Source organism: Sinohyriopsis cumingii, chromosome 3 (genome assembly GCF_028554795.1).
Source record: "Sinohyriopsis cumingii isolate HCF-2022 chromosome 3, ASM2855479v2, whole genome shotgun sequence".
Taxonomy (NCBI): domain Eukaryota; kingdom Metazoa; phylum Mollusca; class Bivalvia; order Unionida; family Unionidae; genus Sinohyriopsis; species Sinohyriopsis cumingii.
This window is the reverse complement of record NC_142963.1, coordinates 70,620,303-70,646,517: the sequence shown is the minus strand read 5'-3', so window position 1 is coordinate 70,646,517 and position 26,215 is coordinate 70,620,303. Positions and strand designations below refer to the sequence as shown.

General features: G+C 35.5%; 1 protein-coding gene across 1 annotated transcript; it reads left to right on the top strand.

The window, feature by feature from the left end:
• The first annotated feature begins 11,442 nt into the window (after positions 1-11,442).
• On the top strand, positions 11,443-25,994 carry LOC149803076 (uncharacterized). The gene is made up of 3 exons (XM_089952650.1): positions 11,443-11,896; positions 20,199-20,263; positions 21,779-25,994. Exons 1-3 carry the CDS (start codon positions 11,754-11,756, stop codon positions 22,735-22,737), a joined length of 1,167 nt encoding a protein of 388 aa, XP_089808776.1. The 5' UTR covers positions 11,443-11,753; the 3' UTR covers positions 22,738-25,994.
• The last annotated feature ends 221 nt before the right edge of the window (positions 25,995-26,215 follow it).

The window sequence follows — 26,215 nt, the reverse complement described above, 5'->3', positions numbered from 1 at the left end:
GCGCCTTTTGCCATTTTATTTAAATTCGCCGAGCCTTGAAGTTTGACTTGTCCAGTAACACTTAGAGTTCTTCAAATGTATGTAGAGGAGTTTTAGGGCACCTCAGCACAAAAGTGGCGATGTGGTACCAACTAAGGGTAAAGTTGGAAAAATGTCTATAAATGTACAGTACTAGAATTTTGATTTCCTGATGTATTCATGTTTGCATGCATTGCATATGCATAACCCATGCAACTTAAAGAGACCAGGTGGTTCCTCTGTCCCCGCCTAAAGAAAAAGAAAAATGAGCTTGAAACAGCCGGAACCTTTCGTAGAGAATTTTTTAAAAAAATATATGGTTAAAAGTATACCCAGAAAACATTAAGAATACAGCAACTTATGGTGGCTTGGGTCCCCACCAAGGGTCATATCCCGAGGACCCCTTGGATACGCGTTTAAGCCCCTTACCCCAATTATATTCCTGAAACCGTCCCTGTTCTTTACTACTTACTCATTGTCATGCGAACGGGCGATTCCATACTATAAGACAACAGAAGCATTTATCCCCGCACCGCTTTACATAATATTATTGGAAAAAATCTGACTGTTTCGAAACGTAATATACCGATTGGTCAATCTTATTTAAGTCAGATCTTCAAACTTATTCCTCGGAATTTATCGACTCTGCTGGAAATATGAGTTGTTAATCTTCAATTGGCGAAATTCGCACGTGTCAATATCTCCTATAGCATCTTCTCTGAGGTCACATGATTAACAATAAATAATTTTTCCCAAAAATCATTCCCATCTTGTGGCTACGTACGCTACCTGCCAATACATCCATCCCTGGTATAATTGGTTCCTCGTATTGATTTTGCGTTCCCCTATAATTCATTTGGACATAGAGATAGCCTTAAGTGGATATTAACACTAGAACTGTAAGGTAAGTCCAATCTAGAGTGAATACCTCTTGATGTAGTATGGTTCGTCAGTAACACCATGTATGGTTAGAGATTAACGCAATCACTGCATACTCTGTTCTACATTATTCTATTTTTCATTTTATATTAGTACATGTTGTACATTGTATTTTGCTTTAATTTATTTTGCATCTCTCTCTCTCTCTCTCTCTCTCGATCGATCGATCGACCGCTCTGGTAGCCTAGTGGTTAGAGCGTTCTCCTCGGATGCGGGAGGTCGTGGGCTTGATCTCCGACCGAGTCATATCAAAGACTTAAAACAATGGTACTAACAGCTGCCTCGCTTGGCGCTCAGCATTAAGAAGTTAGTCGGTGTTTGGACTGGTCGGCCTGGTGTCAGGATAATGTGACTGGGTGTGACATGATGCTACATGTCTGCGGCATGATGCCCCAGTGCTCGACATCACTATAAACTGCCACACTGCAGACATCGTAGCGATATGACTGAAAAATTGTTAAAGCTACGTTAAAAATCAAAATCACATCATATCACTTTCTCTCTCTCTCTCTCTCTCTCTCTCTCTCTCTCTCTCTCTCTCTCTCTCTCTCTCTCGGATATACATTCAAGGTTACATCTTTACATCTTATATAATTTTTTCTAACTTGTATATACGTGATATTGGATTACTGAACTTTGAAATCTCCAAATTTCATTTGCGTATGTTTACTATTAGACATGCCAATATTCTACATTGCGTCATTCCATTTCTAAGTCCCCTCTCTGAATTATGACCATATATTTGATGACATGTTAATCACCATCATGGGAGTTACAAGATAGCACTGTGAAAGTTACAATATGTTTGCATAATGGAATATTGTAGTGCACGCCATCTGTTGTCATATTGGGACAGTACTGTAACGGTCCATTATGAGGCAAATGAAACTGTCAGATTGATCATTGAAGAGATGTAAACGTCCTGGGTCCAGTATATAGTATATTCTAAGCATGGAAGACGTAGCCACGGATTCCATAATTCACCAAAAGCCTTGATTAACTTGGTAAATATACATATATAGCCTTGGTAAACATGATATTTAGCATCGTACGGAGTAAGGGTGTTAAAGGCCAACTCCTTATGTCTGTCCGTGCGTACTATATATATATATATATATATATAAAACTCATTCTATATAAATGAAACCTCACCAAAAGTACTTTATAAGTCCTTGGTATTGTGAAATATAGGTAAAAAAAACAGTGAATAGATTTGTTTCGCTTCCTTCCATGGAACCCATTAGATAGCATTTTAAGGTTATTTATCCTGACACCGGATTCTGAGAAACTAATAGTATATTTAAATGTATTTAAATTTATTTTACTTTATTTGATTGTAATTGTAAACCGCAACTTCGACAGAACAATGGTGTTTTGGTTAGCTTCCATATTTTCACAAGTCGATCTACATATGTGGTACATGTCAATCGCCTTTTAGCCCGCAGCCATTAGTTCAATATAATGAGTTTTCTCAGCACCTTGGAATTATGGAATAATTGGATAGAAACATTCCTCACTTGTCAGTAATAATTACTAAACAAACTAACTTTCTCAAATTACAGAGGAAATCATAATATAGGTAATAACAGACATACATAGGTACTGGCATATAAGTGATGCGGATTTTAAATCAAAGAGAACAATATTTATTGGTCTAGTTTTATCTTTTGGTGTTAATAACGGCCCTACACCGCCCAAAATTTAACACTTTTGCAGATCATTACACCGAAACTATCAAATTTATTCAGTTCTATTCATGTTTATTTTGACGGAAAGACTTTGGCTTTGTCATAACTGATCAATGTGAAAATTGTATTGAAAATGCCAGACATGAATGAGGAAACTTCGTGTGCTTCGTTTTAATGCAGCGTGTAAAGAAACAATCGTTGGATCTGTAACAGGGGTAAGTTCATGCACGTCTTTGTCTTCATTAACAGGGGCTCATTCATGTAAGTCATTGGTCTCTCTAACAAGGGCACATCTATGCGAATCGTTGGCCTCTGTAACAGTGTAAGTCCGAAAAAGTATTTGGCTCTGTAACAGGGACACATCCATGCAACTCATTGGTCTTAGTAACAGGGGCTCATCCATGCAAGTCATTGACCTCTGTAACAGTGATACATCCATGCAAATCGTTGGCCTCTGTAACAGGGGCACATCCATGCAAGTCTTTGGCCTCTGTAACAGGGGCACATCCATGCAATTCATTGGTCTTTGTAACAGGGGTAAGTCCATGCAAGTCTCAGTAACAGGGCTCGTCCATGCAAGTCAGTGGCCTCTGTAACAGGGGCATATCCTTGCAATTCGTTGGCCTCTGTAACAGGGGCACATCCGTGGAAGTCTTTGGCCTCTGTGACAGGGCACATCTATGCAAATCGTTGGCCTCTGTAACAGGGGCAAATCCATGCAAGTCTTTGGCCTCTGTAACAAGGGCACATCTATGCAAATCGTTGGCCTCTGTAACAGGGGCAAATCCATGCAAGTCTTTGGCCTCTGTAACAAGGGCACATCTATGCAAATCGTTGGCCTCTGTAACAGGGACAAATCCATGCAAGTCTTTGGCCTCTGTAACAAGGGCACATCCGTGGAAGTCTTTGGCCTCTGTAACAGGGCACATCTATGCAAATCGTTGGCCTCTGTAACAGGGACAAATCCATGCAAGTCTTTGGCCTCTGTAAGAAGGGCACATCCGTGGAAGTCTTTGTCCTCTGTAACAGGGGCACATCTATGCAAATCGTTGGCCTCTGTAACAGGGGCACATCCATGCAAGTCTTTGACCTCTGTAACAGGGGCACATCCATGCAATTCATTGGTCTTTGTAACAGGGGTAAGTCCATGCAAGTCTCTGTAACAGGGCTCGTCCATGCAAGTCAGTGGCCTCTGTAACAGGGGCACATCCTTGCAATTCGTTGGCCTCTGTAGCAGGGGCACATCCGTGGAAGTCTTTGGCCTCTGTGACAGGGCACATCTATGCAAATCGTTGGCCTCTGTAACAGGGGCAAATCCATGCAAGTCTTTGGCCTCTGTAACAAGGGCACATCTATGCAAATCGTTGGCCTCTATAACAGGGGCAAATCCATGCAAGTCTTTGGCCTCTGTAACAAGGGCACATCTATGCAAATCGTTGGCCTCTGTAACAGGGACAAATCCATGCAAGTCTTTGGCCTCTGTAACAAGGGCACATCCGTGAAAGTCTTTGGCCTCTGTAACAGGGCACATCTATGCAAATCGTTGGCCTCTGTAACAGGGACAAATCCATGCAAGTCTTTGGCCTCTGTAACAAGGGCACATCCGTGGAAGTCTATGGCCTCTGTAACAGGGCACATCTATGCAAATCGTTGGCCTCTGTAACAGGGGCAAACCCATGCAAGTCTTTGGCCTCTGTAACAAGGGCACATCTATGCAAATCGTTGGCCTCTGTAACAGGGACAAATCCATGCAAGTCTTTGGCCTCTGTAACAAGGGCACATCCGTGGAAGTCTTTGGCCTCTGTAACAGGGGCATATCCATGCAAATTGTTGGCATCTTTAACAAGTTCAAATCCATGCAAATCGTTGACCTATGTAACAGGGCCAAATCCATGCAAATCATTGGCCTCTTTGACGGATAGACTCGTGCAAATCGTTGGCCTCTGCAACAGGGGTACATCCATGGAAACTGTTGGCCTCTGCAAAAGGGTAAATGTATACAAAGGTTACTTAAGTTCCTTACTCTTATGTAAAACTAAACGTAGAGCAGACTTGTTCACCTCTCAAAGAAAACGTTTTCTCAGGATTTCTTTTTACCCTGAGTCGTTTTTTCTCCAAAGGAGAAAATAGGCTAAAGGAATTTCTCCCTTGTAAGCTAACCTGTCTCGCAAAATAGTTTTCCCCTTGACCGATTACTTCTGGGAACAATGTCCTCTGGGTAGACATTTTCCTGGAAAATCCTACTCGAGAGTAACTTTTTTTTGCAGGAAAACACTAATGTAAAGTAATACTTTTTCCCAGGAAAAACTACTCTAGAGTGTTTGTTTGTTTTCTTTCTGGGAAGCACTATTCTTGAGTCTCAGTACACACATTACTGCGGTATCACATACGGGGTATTACATACGGGTACTTCAAGATTAAGGAGCATATGTGTAATGAAGTGTCAAAACCCATTTGAAACAGGATTGGGGTCTACGATCTTCAGCGGAACCTCACTAATATGATTCGGCATGAGTACCCCGGCTCAGGATGAGCGAACACACAAGATTTGCTCTGAGTAGTTTGTTTAAAACACAGCTGGATCTAATGCACTTGAAATTTCAGGAACGCATCTAATACGAGCCCTGACTCAATATTATAACTAAATGTTTTTCCTTCTTCAACATTTCTTTCTTAGGTGCGGCTTGTTGAAAATTGTGGCAGATACGACTGGGGCGGAGGTATTGGAGTAGCATTTCCCCGGGAAATATGATCTGTTTTAAGGGGGAAAAATAATCACACAGCTACATTTAACTTATTGAAAATAGACCTAAGCGTAGTGGGGTGGGAGTGGATTGGGGGTGGATATTCAATTGACACTGGAGAAGAAATTACTAAGCAGAAAAATTCAAAGCGACTTTTCCGATGATAAATATAGACTTTAGAATAGATTTCCCCAGAAGATAAATGACTCTTGAATATAATGGCGGTGGGAGTTGGGGTGGGTGGGGGTGAATCGATACTACTCTAGATGTGTGACCATTCTTTACAGGCAAAGGTCGCATGATAATGGATTAAGTACTTTTTTCTTTCAAGCTGAAAAAGACGTATTTCTGACTTAGTAATCTTTATATTATATTAATACATTTTATATAATAATTTGCATCAGCGTTTGTGTTACATATATAATGTCTCGATGGAAGTTTTCACTGAAGAATGTACAGTACGGGTACTTCATTGCAAAGTCACGGATGGGAGTATCCTACAAACTTCTGCGTCTCCTGTGAGACTGCATTCGCCATATCCGTACATAGTGTTTATATCCATGTTTTGGATCAAGTTTAATAAACCCCTATTAATATATCAGGTCAAAACTCATGCAAATCCTTTGCATGTACGGCTGTACCACCCGGAACAGAGTATGCATATCACGCGTTGTGTTCATTCATCGGCTTTGCATTGAGATATCGTGAATAACGAAGCTAGGTTCACGATCGCATTTATCTTTTTGTGATGCATCATTTGACAGTTTGGGAACAATAATTTTATTGATGGCGGCCCAAACCATCCCATTGCTGACCGGTCTACATACAGGTTAGTCTTTGCGTCACTCATGCAGTTGAGCAGGTTTCTTTATTCCTTCTGTAAAAGGTGATGCGCTCATAAATCATTATATATGTAAGTATTATGTATATTTAATTTTCATTGTTTGTTGGTTTTATATATATATATATATATATATATATATATATATATATATATATATATATATATATATATATATATATATATATATATATATATATATATACACATACATACATACACACACACACATATATATATATATATATATATATATATATATATATATATATATATATATATATATATATATATATATATATATATATATATATATATATATATATATATCTTGTGGGATATGTACGATTGTATCTTGTAGCTGATCTTGTCCAATATCAAGTTCATTGTCTGCCTGATGAAGATCATTTTATCTTTTATATTCTGAAAACAACTAATTGATAGCTAGTATTTTCTCTCTGAGCGTTGATTTAATATTACAATCATTATCAGTAGAAGAAAACTTATTTAGCTTGCTCTAAGTAAAGGTCATTGTGTTTACCATGTTCTTTATTATAATTTTAGTTACAGAACTTGTCTAATTATACCGTTTCCGTTGTTCCTGAAATGAACTTTTGTCTTACATCATCACTTTTTTGTGTCTAAGTGGGTTTGTTTTCAATACTATCTTGTTTATCTAGAAATTATTCATTCGTACTAGAAGATCTTGAGACAGGATCATTTGTTGTGTTCAGTGTTTGACTTGGGCTGAAATCATTTTATTCAAATTATTCTCTTAGTAAAATACAGACTGCTCTATAAAATTCTTGGGAAGAGACATTAACTGGGAATTGTAGGGAATTTAAACCAAATAACCTTAGATTATATTACAGTGTTTTAACAAAAGACAGTTGGCACACCATTACAATTCATGTAATTGGTACATTAGAACATTAGAGACTACAGGACACTATAGACACATCAACACCTTCAGCGTTGAAAATTATTCGGAATACCAGCAACATTTATTCAGAACTTTATTAATTAAATCTTGTGTTAGAAATTCTAGGATTTAGTTCCCAATACCGTAAATTAGTTTAACATTTTTACTCTGCATTCTAGGGAAATAAGTTATTTGTTCAATTTTACAAAACTTGTTGGTCTTCGCTCTTTTCTATTACAGTCGAAATGTAAGTCTAAATCATTGTACAACAAAACGTTTCTCGCAGGTGATGGATACCAAGTAGGCCTACACAATCAATTTTGATGCACGAACATTCTCTACATAGGTCAAAGGGGCATCCGTATAAAAACTTAATCAATCGGCATTTTGAACCTTGCACCTATAAATACTGGAGAAAAAATATCGCCCGGATTAAGAACAGAATGGAAATGTGCTCATAGATCACAGATACCCATAACTGTGCCTAATATCACCTAAACTTAATCAAAGTGTGAAGGACGTACGGACGGATGGACAATAGTTACGCTATTTGTCGATAACATAGAGCACACAACGTCATTCAGAGACTTTGTTAATTATTGCAACTCACTGCATGAACATGTAATGAGTTCAGACGGTACGAATTTGTTAAAAGTCGAACTTGAGCTCTTTTGCCATGGTACGGACTTAAAAAACAGACCATTTGGCTTTCCTGTGATTATTAAGTCTTTCGTAAATGTAAATTCGCATGAACACAAAAGAAAGGAATCAAACTTCTCTTATAACATTTTTACGCATCTCCGGTTATATATACCTCTGAGATACTCGTCAAAAAGAAGGCCATCCCATCTGTTCTTGTACCCAAGTTACGCACCGTCATTCAGATATCGAAATAAACATAATCTTCTTTAGGATATACACATTTTCGCTGTGTTATCAATGATTACCAGTTGGGGAAAAAGAGGGAGTATCGTTTCTTTCAATTTTTTTAACCAACACAATAATGCAAAACTCTTGAGCGAAACGAAAATATAAACGTACTATTTTTGTACCATAGCCTTTATTTTTTAAATGTACACATAGAAATAACTAAATCTGCGTCAAATTTTACACAATATATCTTTGTAGAACATCCTTTGTAAACACGCATACTATTTACAAGTGTATTTAATAGCTCTTGGAAATGTTAGTCAATTAATGCAATTGTATTTCGTTGACCCCATCTGATGATCTCCACCTATTTCTTTATTTAGCAATAAGTCAATTCACGTGTCATCCTATGTAGACGAATGTCCATTAACCACAATGAAAATGCCCATTCTGTCACAGAAATGGTAAACTTCTGCATGAAAGACAATGCACATTTGGACTATAACCAAGGACACCATACGGACAAGTATACATTGTCAATATACACGGTAAAGCGATGATTTCGTATCAGTTAATGTTTACGGTAAATCCACGTGCTTAAAGATAAATCGTCCATAAATGCAGAATAAATCAGCGCTGCTTTGTGTCCCATTCGCTTCACCGTGACGGCGTTGATGGATCATTACGAGACGATCCATTACGTGGCATTATACTTCCATGTTCCAGTACTGTACTTGGCTCGATTAAGATTTTATGAAGCTCAATGCCGATGCTGTTGAATTCGAAATTAACTATCCCTTTTGCATCCAGTGTTCGAGTTATATGGTTTTTGTCATAACACAGTTCATACACGGGCCTCATAAAACATTTTTCTATCTTTGAATATAATAGTGTCCAATTATCGAAACGATTTATGCTATAAATTTGTTTACAAATTCGTATTTTCCAAAACAAAACTGCACTGGACGGAGTAAATAGCCTTGCGATCATAGGATGAATCTTGCAAGCAATGAAAAACCTTCCGAATTCATTCCTATCAGGTAACTCTGTATTAATTCTTTCTTTCTTCATAAAATCATGTAATTTGTTGTCATCATTTTCATCAAAGATATGTGTATTATTCAGTCAGTAAAGACACATTGCAAATTGCGATCAATCAATAAAGACACCTTGCAATTTGTAATCAATTAATAAAGACACCTTGCAATTTTTCAGCAATATTAACAGAGTCCTAGTCGTCATTTACAACATTATTTAATTATTAGCTTACGATTAAGTATTAAGAGATGAAATAATGTAATAATCTATATCTAATAGTACAATTTTTTTCGAATTGGGTGATAACTATAACTCAAAAATGAAGACAGGAATAATTTCAAGGGAGACAATGTATGGCGAAAAGACACAGCTGTGAAGTTATTTATACTCGATTGTAATTATGGCACATCTGCTACATGTTGTGTTTTCAAAATGCTTTGTTTAAGAAACTTCTTTAATGAACACTTGATAATTTGGATAGTGCGTAAATGAATTGGAGAAAACACTGTTAAAATATACCTGTTTAGGAGAGAAAGCGTTTCTTTATCTTCTCCTTCCTTTCGTAGACATGATTTCTTTTTGAATAATGCACTCCTGTACTACTGAATGGTTCCCTGAATATCGTAATCCAGTCTTATAAGATCCGAATACTGACAGCTAAACAGCCCAAGAACAAAGTTTTTAAAAAGTATCCATTTAATATTGATGCTTAAATTTTACATCAGAATGATACACGTGTTCCGTTTTACATTCACTATGCTGGGGAAAACACCATGCATTTTGCAATATTGAACAATGTTAGCAAAAATATTTCAGCTTTATCTAGAAAAGATGAAAAACAATAACAGAGCATTCAAAAAGTCAAACGAAATGTTATCTTCAGTAAAATTCAGAAAGGAGTTTAAAAAACGATTGATATTTAGAAATATTAAAATGTTTAATTATTAATGCATATATTCAAAGCGTCAAGTGGGACAATCTACTTCTGGAATAAAATCACACTGTATTAATAAGAACATCTGGACAAAAATTGGTAGTATTTAATGCGATCCCAAACTTACAAAATATAAAGTGTACCCGCGTGTAGACTGGTTTGTATAAAAAAGTATTATTGAAAAGTGTGATAATAAAGAAAATGTGGTCTACGCTGCAGCGAATGTTCCATTTGAATCATTATGAAATAATTGTAAAATTGGTATATCATGGGAAATTATCATTTGTAAGAAAAAGTGTATCTTATATATACATGACTTTTTTAAGTCAGGAAAATAAAAATAAAATTAACTAAAAACATATTCAGTATAATCGATATCTTATCTTAGACTGGTTTATTTTAAATAACTTTGCAAACACTTAGTTGTTAGATAAATCTAGTATACCTTGGGCAGGATTATCTATCTATATTATTCTTACTGTTTAACTGAAAGCAAACAAATATGGAATATTAATTTTCACATATGAGAACCTATTCAACATATAATGTTATTTTATTTTATTTTTTCATTTTTTTTTGTTCTTAATATAATTTCATTCTATTGTTATGAAGTGAAAATATCCAATCCGTACCATGACTCTTCCATGAGATACACATAGTAAGAAAGATTTTGCTGTGTACTATTGAACCCAAATCTAACGCCATCATTCTGATATCAAAATAAAGAAAACTGGAGCTTCTTTAAACCACTCTAATGATAGCAGATTTAGTTTTTATAACAAGGATTACCAGTAGTGGAAATAACGGGAATATCTGTGCAAACTTGCCAAACTCGGAAGTGGAACCAACACCGAAGTTGTCTTCAGCTTGTAATTTTGAATCGCACGCACAGATAATGTATGCATCAAATTAAATCAAATCTCTCTGTGATGTATTCTTTGTAAACGGATATACTATTTATGGGTATAATAAAATTGTTTTAGGTCAACTAGTCATGTGGTACATTTTTATTTCGTTGGTCCCATTTGGCGATGACATCGCTCAATTCACGCCCTGGTTCATTATTTAGCAAAAACGACTGTATGCCTGTCATCATATTTACACCAATGTTCATTAACTAGCGTATATGTGCAGACACGACTGATGGAAACGGTCTTTTCTCAGGTCTTTATAAATATTTGTTTAATGAAAATATAAAGAGAAACGTAATCTGACTGAAACATTGTGTTTTGGAATCATTGTTATTAGTGGGTCTGGTTGACCTTACGAATCAATGAAAACGTCCAACCTGTCAAAGAAAAGGTGAATTGATAACACATGCACGCATTAAAGACAATTCGGCATTTCAGTAAAACCACGGACCCTTTATAAACAGCATAACATTTTATATAGCGAGGAATCGCTCTCGGTCTTTGTTTACCAAAGGTTGAAATACTTACGGATGTATAGTCCATAAAGATTTAATGAGCGCTGATTGATGCCGACTCACTTCCCAGTGACAATGTTGATGGATCATTATGAAAAACAGCCCACTAGATGGCATTGCATTGTCATGGCCCATTACTGTATTTGGCCAAAAAGCAATTTAGTGGAACAGTCCGCCGATGTACGAAATTAGACTTTCTCTTTTGCAGTCAGTCGTGAAGTTATGCAACTTTTATATTGGACTGAATTGTTATTGTAAAATCAGTTTTAACACGGGCCCCGTAAAACAGCTTTCTGGATCTTCAAATATAATAGTCAATAATATATTGAGGAGATGGTTTATTCAACTCTTTTTCAAAAACTTTTTGTAATTTTGGTTATCCACTGGACTGCACTGAGCGGAGGAAATAGCCCAACGGAAAATAGGATTATCCGTGCAACATATGGAAAACATTATCCGGAATTCATTTATATCAGGTAACTAATCATGTCTTTCTGAATATATTAGGCAATTATATGTCATCCTTTTCGTCATCGATATATGTTATTTTCCAGTCAATAATGACAGTTTGCAATTTGTACTCAATATTAGACATTTAACAGGATACTACTCGTTATTTATTACAGAATGTATACGTAGTAGCTTAGCATCAAGTTTTCATCAGATCAAAACTTATATATAAATCCTAAAACTTGAATAGAATTGATGATAATGATACCTCAAAACCGAAGACACATAAATAATTTAAAAGAGACATGCAGAAAAATGAATACATAATAATACTTTAAAAAGGCAACATGTAAATAAATATAAAGTTGTGCAACTATTTATACTCGATTGTAATTATGTTCCATTTGCTCCATTCTGTATTATGAAACCGCTTCGTGAAAGACATTAATTCACCACTTCGAAGGTGGCTTGTTAATAGGTGGGAACGTAACTGAATTGGAGAAAACACTGCGCAAAATAGCCTTATTGTTGGATTCTTCTTGAATAATGTAGACAAGACTTGCTGAATACCTGCGTATTTAATGATCCTCATATTTACAATTTAAAATCCCAAATATGAAGTTAAAATGCATCCATTTACTATTGACACTGTTGCTGGCTGGAGGAACGTCGCTTAATCGTGTACTTTACATCAGAAAATGCATGTCTTCCGGTATGCAAACAGGTTTATGCAGAAGAAGATATAAAACTTTTATTAACATAATATTTGACACTTTTATTGTAAATTGTCCTTCATATACATTTTCAGAGACATGGAATCGCAGTTTTAGAGTATGATATATATATGTTATTACGACTCTATGGTCCTAAAATTAGTACGAAAAGAGCGAAAACCAAATAGTTTTGTAAAAGTTAACAAATAATTTATTTCCCACAATTATAAAGTGATTATTAAAAGAAAACTTACAGTATTGTGAATTGAATCCAAAATAGTCCTAAATGTTTTATCACAAGTTCAAATGTATACGTTCCAATTGAATTTCAGTTGTATTCTAAATATATTCCAATATTGAATGTGTTGATGTGCCCTTAGTCTCGAGCGTGGCTATGTGTCAATGACCTGAACTGTGATGATGTGCTAACAGTCTTTTAATGTATCACAATAATATAATCCAAGAATGTTTTTTTCTGAAATCACTATAATTCCAAATTAATGTTCAAGTTCATAACTTTGTGTTTCCAGTGAATAATAATTTGAATAAATAATTCCACCCAAATGAAATACTCAACACACAAATAAAACTAATTCTGCCTATGACGTTAAATGCAAGAATGAGTAATTTCTAAAGTAAATAACGTTATATAAATAGCTATACACAAAAGTAGAACCAGGATGAGGGTCAAACGTTTATTTCTAGAATATTCTAAGTTTTCAGCCAGACAAGGTAATAATACTAAAATTATAATAAAAATATGGAAAACTAGTTTTGTCGGATGGATATACCGCACTCCCAAGGTCGTGCAGTATTCCATCGAAAAAACTCGTTCATATTTTCCCATACAAATGCAGTAAACTATAAATATATTTTTTATGACGATGCATATCTGTTACGTAATGACGTAATCGTTATTTTAAAATAAAAGACGTCATCCGTTTCTTTCAAAACATTTCGTGCCTGAAGAAGCATAAATTAAATGCGAAACTAGTTGCACGGAATTTTCGACGTTTGTGGGTTTTTTTTATCCCTATTCCGAAGTATAGGAAGGAAATTCGTAAAAGAGTATTTGACTTACACTGCTACAAATTCAGAAATTTCCGTTTATTCGATGTAATGAAACAGATTACTGGTCTATAGCCAAATTCTCCACCGACAGGAACCAGTTGGCCCAGGCAAACTGAACAAAATCAAAGTCGCTCTAGCGCTTTTATCATACCCATTTTGAATAATAATAATCCATAATAACAACCTTCTAGGTTTAGACTTTGATAAAATATAGCAAATTATTTCTCTGGATCCCCTTATCGATGAAGAACAAATTCGTTAAGTTCTCCCAATACAAGAGAATCTACGTAAGTTCTCAAGAAACTACTCTGGCACCACAGAACGAGTTGCCATGTCGATACTGAGCGTATTCAGTTTTCAACTATGTTTCTGATAATTACGAAGTCAATACAGTTTTGTTTCGTTTTGAATAATTAAAGGCATATCTCTTGTGCTTGATTTAAAAAAATAAACATGTAAGTAACATTAACATTTATTCAGTATTAATGGTGGAGGAGGAACCCAGGAAAACCCCGGAAAGAACCACCGACCCACGAGAAGCTACTGGCAAGCTTTCGCACATTCCCACATTGGCCGAGACTCGAACCCATGCAGACAGAGGTGAGATGGCGGTGATCCGTAACGGAGAGCGCTTTAGACCACTCGGCCACTCGGGGCCCCTTATTCAGTAATAAAAATGCATATGATATCTCTTAATATTTGTGAGAAAAGGCGATCATATTTGGTGTGATGTTTCAGGGTGACGAATAGATGTTAAGAAAGCTTTTTACACCTAAAGGTAGCAAGTGGTTGACGGTGGAGGAGGGGGGGACCGGTGGGTATTGGGGAGGGGGAGAACAAAGAAGAAGAAAATCCCCCAAACAAGGATATTTGTTATGGCTTCCAACTTAATTTACAGTTTGCCCAGAACAATATGATTTTACCATAGCATACGTGTCATTAATAAGTAACTGGCGAAAAATTAATATTGCTCCAAGGCCTATATTTGTCTTTCACAGTTTTTCCACGTCAGAAACTTACTGTACCCTCATGAATGCAAATACTCCTCACAGTGGGTTACCACCCATTGGGTAGGATAATGCTATACCACAGAAATAGCGTTATAAATTTGGTGGCAACTATATAAGTAACTCTAACCATTCTAAGTAACTCAGTCATCAAGATTTATCAATTAATCATCCAGATCTGTCAGTCAATCGTCAAGATCTACCGGTTAATCGTCAAGATCTGTCTGTTAATCGTCTAGATCTGTCAGTTAATCGTCAAGAACTGTCAGTTAATCGTCAAGATCTGTCGGTTAATTATCAAGATTTGCCATGATTACCTTTTCATCTTTTGAGGAACAGTTTTCTATCGTAAGTGTTGTTGAACGGAAATGTTAGGCAGATGATAGTGATGACATCAAAAAATTGTATTTAACTTCTTTCAGTTTGAATGTAATCTATTTAAAGCATGAATGATTTTAACTGATATATTGCTTGATTGTTTTGAATATTCACATGGCCTTCTGAAACAAACTAAATAAACATTTTGTGAGCACATTTTGTTTTGTTGATTTGAAAGCAAATGCATGTTGAACCTTGCCTAATCGCAGTTAATAACTATGATTAATGAATTTTTTACATATGTACTCCTTAAATCGAGTCAGATGCAATGATTGCCAGTGTAAATATTGTAAGCACCTACATTGCAAATTACAGTAGAACTTCCATTATCTGTTACCCAATTAATCGTCAGTCTCTGTGTTTTGGATTTTTAACTTAGCTTTATACATTTTTCAGTCATTTCTCTACGAAGTCCGGGGCATCATGTCGCAGGCATGTAACATCATGTCCCACCAGTCACTTTATCCTGATACCAGGCTGACCAATCCTATCACTAACCTCTTAATGCCGAGCAACTAGCGAGGCACCCGCTTGTACTAAATTTAAAAGTCTTTGGTATGACTCGACCGGGGTTCGAACCTGCGACCTCCCACATTTGAGGCGGACGCTCTAACCACCTAGGCCACCGGAGCAGCCTGTACTACTATTACTTTTACTTCTACTACTACGACTGTTAGAAATACATTCAGAGGAAAAGTCGTCTCTATTACATGCACGTGTATGAGATACTTTTTTTTCCCACGAATGAATATTATTAATCATACCGTCTGGCTCGATATTGTTCAACACCCTGTCATTGTCAAAGCTTGTTTTGTATGCACATATTTTAGGACATTAAATCATCGCCCGTTTCGTTTTGAGTACTGATATTATAAATTGGCTTCATTATCATCAATCTAACTTTTTGTTTCATCAGAATAATAAACCAATTTTTCACACACGCTGGGAATTATCTCAGTCGATTACCGGGAATTAATAATTTATTATCACAGCAACGAATACATTTTCTGCTTCCCAAAATGCAACATTTTTCACTTTATACCTTATCTATCCTAGCTCATTTCAAAATGTTTACCTTCACACACACACACGCAGCCACCACGCATGTACACATACGCACACTCATATATAATCATTGTTAATTGATAATAACTGTATGAATGTATTTGCATCAGATATATACACTTTATAATTTTATGAAGAATTGTATTGGAGAATTTAGGAGAATTAATGTAGAATTCAACGCATGATATATAAAACAATCAAACCTTTACTTTCAGATAAACATTATGTGGTTTACGATGTCATGATACTAACGTCTGACTTGCCAAAAGTTAATTACTTCTTGCAATTATCACCTATTTACCAATTTTCACACATACACATGCACACACACACACACACACACACACACACACACACACACACACACACGCGCGCGCGCATACACACACATGCCTCTTATTCACAGCTGCATTTAAGTTTATATCTAGAATTGCGTAAAATGTGATAAAATTAATTTTATGCTTCTGAACGTTATACATTTTCTAAGTAATGTTCTCTACGTCACAAACATGTGATCCTCCTATGTGCAATGTTCAGTCCTGGTGATGAAGATTCTTTCATATTGTACCTAGGTTTCTCAATGCCTGTGGATACGAGTTTTGTACCTAGGTTTGTCAATGCCTGTGGATACGAGTTTTGTACCTAGATTTGTCTATCCCTGTGGTTTTTATACACCTGTTGATATAAGGTTGTACCTAAGTTTGTCTATGCCAGTGTGTATGATGTTGTACCTAAGTTTATTTGCGCTTGTGGGTGCGGTGTTGTACCTAGGTTTGTGTATGTCTGTGTGTACGATGCTGTACCTAGGTTTGTGTATGTCTGTGTGTACGATGTTGTACCTAGGTTGGTCTATGTCTGTGGGAATTATTTAACTATTCTCGCAGATATAGCATGGCAAGAAGATTTTCTGCTCAAGGTCACGTGTTGAGCTATATATTGTGTCCAGTGGTATCTCGTTAAATAGAATAATGAAAAAGAATCAGTACCATCTATGTGTTTGCCAAATAAGAAATAAGAAGATTCAAATTGCAACGTCAATGGCCCCATGAATGAACGGGGCGATAATTAAGGTCTCTGCGCCCTATTTTGTCATTATACCATGTAATCTGGTCATATGACTTCGCACGAGTGCAACAGAAACTATACATTGTAATTAATTTTAATTCATATGAGTACGCAGGTTACATTATTGTAAAAACTATGTATAAATAGTTAATCAACTTCCAAAAAATCAGGTTATTCATCAATGACATCAGTGACGATTATGGTTTGTAGAGGTTTGCCGGTACCGGTTTAGTGCAATATGTTTTATCCAGTGGTACGTACCACTGTACTTTTTCATTGTGAAGGTACTTCAGTAGTTTCCATCGGAAAGGAATATTGGCATCTTTTCATTTTACATGACATAATACCTAAATATAATTGTACATTTTTACCAAAGACGTGAATTTAGTCAAAAATTAATTTTGAATATTTGAAAATATAATTATATTTATGATCGTGTAATCACATGCTCGTCACGTGTCTCGTATGCCGATGTGGTGGTCAAATAGGATGCAGTGAAAGATATTCGGAACAAATCCAAAGTTCTGGATACTTTTTGGACGCAAAATTGTCATATTTTTAGTTATTTACTAGAGGATGGTAATGTGTTAAGAACATATATTCATTTGTATGACTGGAAAATCATCCCAAGATTTTCTGGAGTGCAAATGTTTCTATTTGAAATGTTCTTAATTTCTCAAGTCCACTAAATATCGTCTCGTTTGTTCAGTCGGTGTATATTATGTTTATTGGCCTTCTCTAAATATCGTGCCCTGGTGATGGCATCATAACCAAAGTTCTGTACATGTTATATCAATAATGTAGCTAGTGAATTGTAGGCTTCATTGTCAACACTTTTTGGGGTTTTTTTCTTCAACAAACTCTCTAATGCCATCACAATGTATTTTACAGAGGTTTGCCATAATGTAAACTCAGTCATCCCAATTTAGGTAAAATTTTTCGATAACTTATACAACAATAAACACAGACACCGTCGACAAATTTTCCGGGTTGGGGGTGGTGATGTGATTATCCTTTGAGGTGAGATATGTCGTTTTCTTTTATCTCAAGATAATTCATTTTATTTCTCACACACACGCGCACACACACACACACACACACACACACACACTATTGTGTTATTTTGCTATAATTCAGATCAATATTCAGCGTCGGAATGTTTTAAAGTTTAAAGAACCTGCCCCAGAAATACTAAATTGCTGGTCATTAATATAGTTTTGGTATACCCTGGAACGTACAGCGGTATGTTCAGAAATACTGCTGCATACCGCGGTACAAAAATTTTCGTTGTACCCAGCTCTAGTGGTTTGAATAGATGAACACTAACGTGTTAAATCGTCATCCATATCCTATCGTTTACATTTATATAGGTTGTTTCAAAATCGTCTTGAAATATTTTCGACTTCGTCATTTTCTGGTGACGTTTAATAAACTAAAATAAAATTAAATAAATTGATTAAGTGGCAGTTGATTAAGTATTTTTAAATAGTACAATTTAAGAAAATGAATGCCGATAGAAACAGACATAATTTTTACATTTTGTTTATTTTCTTTTTCGAGCGCACACACACACACACACACACACACACAACACACACACACACACACACACATATATATATATATATACATATATATATATATATATATATATATATATATATATATATATATATATATATGTGTGTGTGTGTGTGTGTGTGTGTGTTTCTTTCTTTTACACTTTATTTTGTTTGGTTTTGGTTTTGTCTACATGAATATCCGTGTTTGGTATTTACATGTCTTGCTGGCTAGTTACCTTCAAATTTCTTTACCTTCTCCTTTCTTTAGGTTTTCTATTTATGTATATGAATTCAATTTTTTTAAATATGTATGTATGTATAATGTGCATCTATCTATCTATCTATCTTTCTATCTATCTAGGAAATCTCGGTAGTTCAGTGGATAGAGCGTTGGACCCGTAATCCGATGGTCACGGGCACTATACCTGCCTTGTCAGGATCGGTCGGCAGCCGCTGTGTGATCTTGGGAAATCACTTCGCCCACATTTCTGCAGCATGACATAGCCAAAATGTGTTAAAAGTGCAGTTGAAACCAACTAAGAAAAAAAGCAAAATGCACCAAAAAAAATTTCTATCTATCTCTTAATGTCTTCACCAACTGGATTTCGAAAATGTATCACCTTCGAATTTGCAAATATATTCTACATTGCGAGATTCGGAACACTGATCCATCAGTCAATCAAAGACAAATGCATAACCGAATTGCTGACTCAAACGAGAAATAACTGCCACCCATCTATCAATTATTATGAACATGTCACATAAAACAATTTATATTTGGATATAACTTTACTGACGTATACGTCTGGATGAAAATAATTATTTGCATGTAATCATTCACTTTAATTGCACTATTGTCGTTTCAACTAATCGTTCCAAGCACTGCTCTGTGCAGCAGATATATTTCATGTCATTTGAATGCCATTTCAACTATTCATTCCATACACTAGTCTCCGTGCAGCGAAAAGTCCTTTTTTATGTCTTTTAAACTCCTGAAGGGCTGGTTTATGAAGATTTACATTAACAAATATCAGTCAATACAGTGCTTGTACTACCTGTTGTAATATCATACATGATCTTATCGGAGGTACAGGAATGGGAGTGGTCGGTGTCCGTACTCCTACTGATATAGCTAAATTATTGGTGACTTAGACAAGGCCAGATTATGGTCCTTGTAGGTCTTGTGCACTTTTTAAATAAACTAATTGACATTCAGATGACTGCCTTTTTGTGTAGAGCTTTCCAGTAGCATGGTGTTCGTAGGCCCTATACACAATGCCTGCTGTGCCTATTTGATAATGCGGTCCTGCACGTTAGGACTCCTTCATGTAGCGTGATTGTTCTAGATATAAATATACACAAAACATACTAATATATAAAGTATAGACCTTTCACTTAGATTTTATTCCTCAAACTAGATATGCATGGACAATTCTTACGTATTGTATGTTTTGTTTATTCTTTTAGCAAATCTGCCAGCTTAGAAGAAACCAGAAAGAAAAGTCAAACTCAGAACCCGCTAGTTGAGACGAGTGAGTATGAAAGATTAATTGATACACAAATTTAAGTGCGCTGTCTTATAATGAACATAATATTTGCCACAGAAGAATGATGACACCAAATCAGCAATGCTAGCACCAAATGAGGAATGCTGACGCTTAAGAATACTGACACCAAATGAAGAATGTTCATACAGAAGAATGCTGATATCAAAATAAAAATGATCCGAGATTTTTATATTTTCATACCCATTTGAGTATCGTACATACTGGTTAGCACTGGGTGCCACGAGAAATTTTGTACCGCGGTATCCTGCAGTATTTGTGAACATACAGCGATAAGTATCATGATATACCGCAGTATTTGTGAACATACGACGATAAGTACCACGGCATACCGCAGTATTTGTGAACGTACCGCGACAAGTACCGCGTCATACCGCAGTATTTGTGAACATACCGCGATAAGTACCACGGTATACCGCAGTTATATTATGGACCAACAACTTCATGTTTTTAGAGAGGGCCCTAGCACTAATTTAAAGAAAAATTCCTTCTGCCAATAGCTGGAGAATTTATTTTTTTTGTTGCATTTCACGTACTTTATTTTTATACATTTTAAGTACTTTATTTTGTTACTGTTTAAGAATTTTATTTTGTTACATTTTAAGTACTTATCTTGTTACATTTTAAGTACATTTTTTACATTTTAAGTACTTTATGTAATTACATTTAAAGAGCTTTATTTTGTTACATTTTAAGTAGTCTATGTAGTTACAATTTAAGTATTTTATTTTGTTACATTTTTAAGTACTTTATCTAGTTACATTTTAAGTACTTTATTGTATTACATTTTAAGTACATTATGTTGTTACATTGTAAGTACTTTATGTAGTTACAATTTAAGTACTTATGTAGTTACATTTTATGTAATTTATGTAGTTACATTTTAAGTACTTTATTTTGTTACTGTTTAAGTACTATTTTGCTACTGTTTAAGTACTTTATTTTGTTACATTTTAAGTATTGTATGTAGTTACATTGTAAGTACTTTATTTTGTTACATTTTAAGTACTTTAATTTGCTACATTTTAAGTAATTTATGTAGTTACATTTTAAGTAATTTATGTAGTTACATTTTAAGTACTTTATTCTGAACTGTATGTAGTTACATTTTAAGATCGGTAATTATTCATTAACCATGCATCTTGTCACAAAAAGACTTATTTTATATTAGATTTTAGCCCTTTAGAAAGTTATTTAAACAGAGCAACAGGGAACTAATAATACAATGGTGGAAAAAAATCAGACAAATGTGTCCATATAGGTGACACGAGCCCACCTTAAACTTGTAAAGCTGATCTTAAAGAGATCCTGGACGCAAACATAAAAATATAAAAATATGAAAACTAAAAAGTATGACGGTCTATTAGGTATCAAATTACAAGCCACTATTTCATTTGTATGTAGTTATGGCATTTGTCATACACCTCACTATTGTTACCGTAACGTACTGTCATAGTAAACTAAGTAATTTCCTTTTTCTAGATAGTATGAAAGACACCACGGGAATTGAAATCCGCCATCATGTACCAGCACAATCTTCATTCCTATGGAACTTAAAAAAGCAACGTACGCGGAGTAAACGACAGGTACCTCAGCAAGTTGTTTTCCTTGCTCCCAGTGCTAATAAAACCCTTTTAGCTTCGGATACCTTGATAAACAGTATATTTACAACTCTTAATAAAACGACAACCACAGCATTAGAAAATCAGCGTCAAAAACAGATTAACAGCATCACGCCGCAAGGAAGTACCATAGCAAGAGATAAAATCGCCAATGTTATCAACAGTGATAATCGGAATACATTGCAGCGGGAAAATAATAACATAATGAATGTCAACCCAACTCTAACGAGGCAGATAAATTCCCAAAATAATTGGCATAGAGTCATCCAAAACAATCCGCCTCGAGCGGCCCAGACAAACCCCTTTGGCAGTGTCACTCATGTTGGGTTTAATAATCAAGTAAGACGGAGCGGCGTAGGAAACTTCGACAGTACCGCACAGCGTAGTTTGAACCAGCGTCCAGTTTCCTTAAACTTCAGTCCGATGAACAGGCCAGGAACCTCAAGTCAACAGGCACCACGACAAGGGCAGATGTCAACCAACGGGCGCTTCGCAAATTTCGACCCTGTAACATCTCAAAGAAACACTGTTGCGCACAGAATATTGCCAAGCAACCAGCAAACACCTCTTTCCAGAGGTTTTCATACGGACCAGTCTTTAAACACATTTCACGGGCGTTTCATGCGAGGTTTTGAGTTTGGTACCCCTCTGTTAACCCAGCAATTAGAACAATCCAGAACTAGTGTTGATAATGCTCCAACAGGCAGAAACAACAGGGGTGCTATAAACGATTTTGGAAACAGTATGAACAATTTTCCTGTTTTCAATTCTGGCATGGGTCTACCCTTTCAGCAACTTTCGGTCCAAGGCTTCTTTTAACATGTAATCTTAACACTAATTTAGTTTTGTAATGATCTGAAGCCATCGCCAGTGTATGCCCACTTAGTATCACAGTTATCACTCGTTGTGCTAATTGCGATCGATGCTCCTCAGATCCGATTGTAAATTCTTCTTGGTGTACCTTGGCTGACCATAAAATGGACCACATTTAAAAAGTACAAGACAGATCTAAAAAAATTAAATTTGACTGGAGTTGAGCTATCAGGACATCATCAATTTGTAAATTTCAGTTTAAATTTGTTTTGAATTGCTATCATCACTTTTATATGCATGTAATACAACTGGTTTCTGATACCATATGAATAAGCATAACGGGGATTAACCAGTCAAATGACAATAATTAGGAAACTTTGGATTTCGTCCACGGACATAATCATACAGTTGGTACTATTAGTATTAAATTTTAATGAATGCTAAATTTATTGAACCTAAAACCAGTCTGTCGAATAATAAGACCGTTATTCTGTGGAAACTTGGGAGAGAGAGTGCATGTGCTTGAAATTTAATGTCTTTTTAGGAATGATCCGTTAGCTTAAGAAGGGATTATGGTCTGTCAGTTTAAGAAAGGGTTAATGTCGAATTCTATTATTTTGGAATCCACTTAGATGAATTGTTGTTTGCCATACATTCGGTTTAAAAACTATTTTTGTGTTGATGATCAGCGAGTTCTGGTTAAATTAAGCTTCAAAATGTCGGAACTGTTGGCCTCGTTTATGGGGCATTTTGTAAAGAAAACAACGAAAAGCCATGTATGATGTAACTTTAGAATTGATAACAACACTAATGCCGATGTGTACTTTTGTGCTTTTACGCGTGCGCATGTATGTATGTATGTATGTATGTATGTATGTATGTATGTATGTATATATGTGATGTTGATGATGTTGTGGGGTTTAAGGCCATTTTTCAGCACACGATAGGCTATACATGGCGGCCAGTATTAATGGTGGAGGAAGAACCCGGGAAAACACCGGAAAGAACCACCGACCCACGAGAAGCTACTGGCAAGCTTTCTCACATATCCACATTGTCTGAATCCTTGACTCGAACCGCCGCAGACAGAGGTGAGATGGCAGTGATCCGTAACGAAGAGCGCTTTAGACCACTCGGCCACTCGGGGCCCCATGTATGTATGTATGTATGTATGTATGTATGTATGTATGTATGTATGTATGTATGTACGTACGTACGTACGTACGTACGTACGTATGTATGTATGTATGTATGTATGTATGTATGTATGTATGTATATATGTATGTATATATGTATGAGTGTGTGTGTATGTGTGTGTGCGCGTGCGTGTATGTATGTATGTATGTATGTATGTCTTTATTTCCTCTTCAAAAGAGATTTCATTCAGTTGTTTTAATTATTACATAATAGTAACAGAACATTCAAGTGGCAATAATGAATATACGACACACTAAACATGTAATATATTTATACAAGTACAAAGTACAAATACAAGTTCGCAAGTACAATGGTTGACATTAGTCTTCAGCCTTATTAATATCAGAGCCAGTATGGAAAACAAGGGAAATACCCCAAAATATGTCTTATCTTCAAAACAATGTTTTATTTAAAAGAATATCAAACAATGTAGACATCGTATAAGGTACACCATATACTTAATATTTGCAGTATACCGTATATTTGATTTGAAATATTGTTATCAACTAATAACGTATATTAAACACGTAGTTAATATATACATAAAAGAGGTATAAAGCTCACCTGGACAACAACATATGTGTAGGTGTACAAGGTAGATAGGTATGTATGTATGTATGTATGTATGTATGTGTGTGTGTATGTATGTATGTATGTATGTATGTATGTATGTATGTATGTATGTATGTATGTATGTATGTGTGTGTATGTATGTATGTATGTATGTGTTGTATGTATGTATGTATGTATGTATGTGTTGTATGTATGTGTTGTATGTATGTGTGTAGTGGGCTTAAAATATTTTGGTCAGTTTTTGTATAATAAATGCATGCATACATTCTTATTGTTATTTTAAAAAATCATTGAAGGTATAAAACATATTACAGGCAGAGCTGGATGTACAAGTCATTTCGTTTCTTATGTTCTATCCTTTTCCTCCTGTATACCTAGACCCTATGACCTTTACAACACTCATATTATTATAAAGTTTAATCTGGACATATTCGCAAAGTAAGGAGACTCAATACTTCAGTGTTTGAAAAAAAAAAGAAAGACACATATACATAGTAGTTTTCATTTGAGATAAAATCCAGACAAAGAATTTTTCTCCATATATGTCACATCGGGAAAAAATAATTATTAACAGTGCCAGTACCAGCTAGATGAATTCAGTGCCGTTATGACCCGGATCTCATGTCTCACCAAGCATTTTTGTAGAACTGAAAACCTAGTCTTGAAATCTTAAACCTTTTGAGAAAGAGATTTGAATATGAGATTCGACATCAGCCAAAGAAAACTGATACTGCAAAAGTAAAAGTTTTTCGTGATTGGTTAATTAATAATCTCAAACTCAAGCTCAGGAGTTTCAAGATCCTCGGGCCCTGACTTTGAATTCATAAAGTATCTAGCCTGTGCCTGAAAATTGACTCGAACCTTCGAACTCGCATCTTCAAGGTTAGGTTGGTTAACATCATGAAAATTTCATCTCTAGGTACAGGGCATATTTACAATAGGAATAAAATATGCTTAGAAATATTGCAGTTTCTAACCGTAGTTGTACTTGCATGAAATACCTGGAAATTTGTGTGCAAGTGACCTTTTAGGACATGCCGAATCAAATCAGTTGGCATTGTCATCATTCGCAAAAACTAGCAGGTTGAAATCAATAAACATGTTAGTTTCTGTATACATTTGTCATTGTAAAAAAACATTCTTCGCTGGTTAGCAACTCTCCAGGCAAAGACAGAGAAAAAGCTAGTGACTATAATATGATGTAGATATGCCTGAATTACACCAGAGATCACTCGATCTTGTCATAAAGCGAGGGTCATGTCATGCCAAAAAATACAAATGTGAAGTCCAAACACAGATTCTCGTTTATTAAATTCCTTAAAGAATAAGCATACTTTAAAATATTTAAGTTAGTAATTAATTAAGTTTTAAAGATATGAAATTATATTATCTGCAAAGACGATTTTTATTTAATTTTTGTGTATTATTTTACAGACTTAAAATGTGTTAAATCTGTAACATGTCACCATGTTTGGTAAAAGAGTACATCTTGGTTGCTTGGTGTTAGTTTTCATTTTGGGGTTTTGTTGATTTTTTTTAAAAATAACATGTCTCCAAAAGGTTAGAATGGTACTTTCTGATCTCACAATAAATTAAGCTAAAGGCAGTATCTCACTTGTGTTCACCGAAGATGAAATAAAAGTGATTTTGAGATCTATTGACCGTATCCGGAAGTACAAAACTGCATGCATAGTAGTGGCCCTATTATTGCCA

What these genes read in the sequence shown, in the direction of transcription:
- LOC149803076 (XM_089952650.1), top strand. Translation starts at nt 11,754, where the DNA reads ATGGTTTATTCAACTCTTTTTCAAAAACTTTTTGTAATTTTGGTTATC. An exon ending in CCGGAATTCATTTATATCAG is followed by an intron (nt 11,897 to 20,198) that starts GTAACTAATCAT and finishes TTATTCTTTTAG; the next exon opens with CAAATCTGCCAGCTTAGAAG. An exon ending in GAACCCGCTAGTTGAGACGA is followed by an intron (nt 20,264 to 21,778) that starts GTGAGTATGAAA and finishes TCCTTTTTCTAG; the next exon opens with ATAGTATGAAAGACACCACG.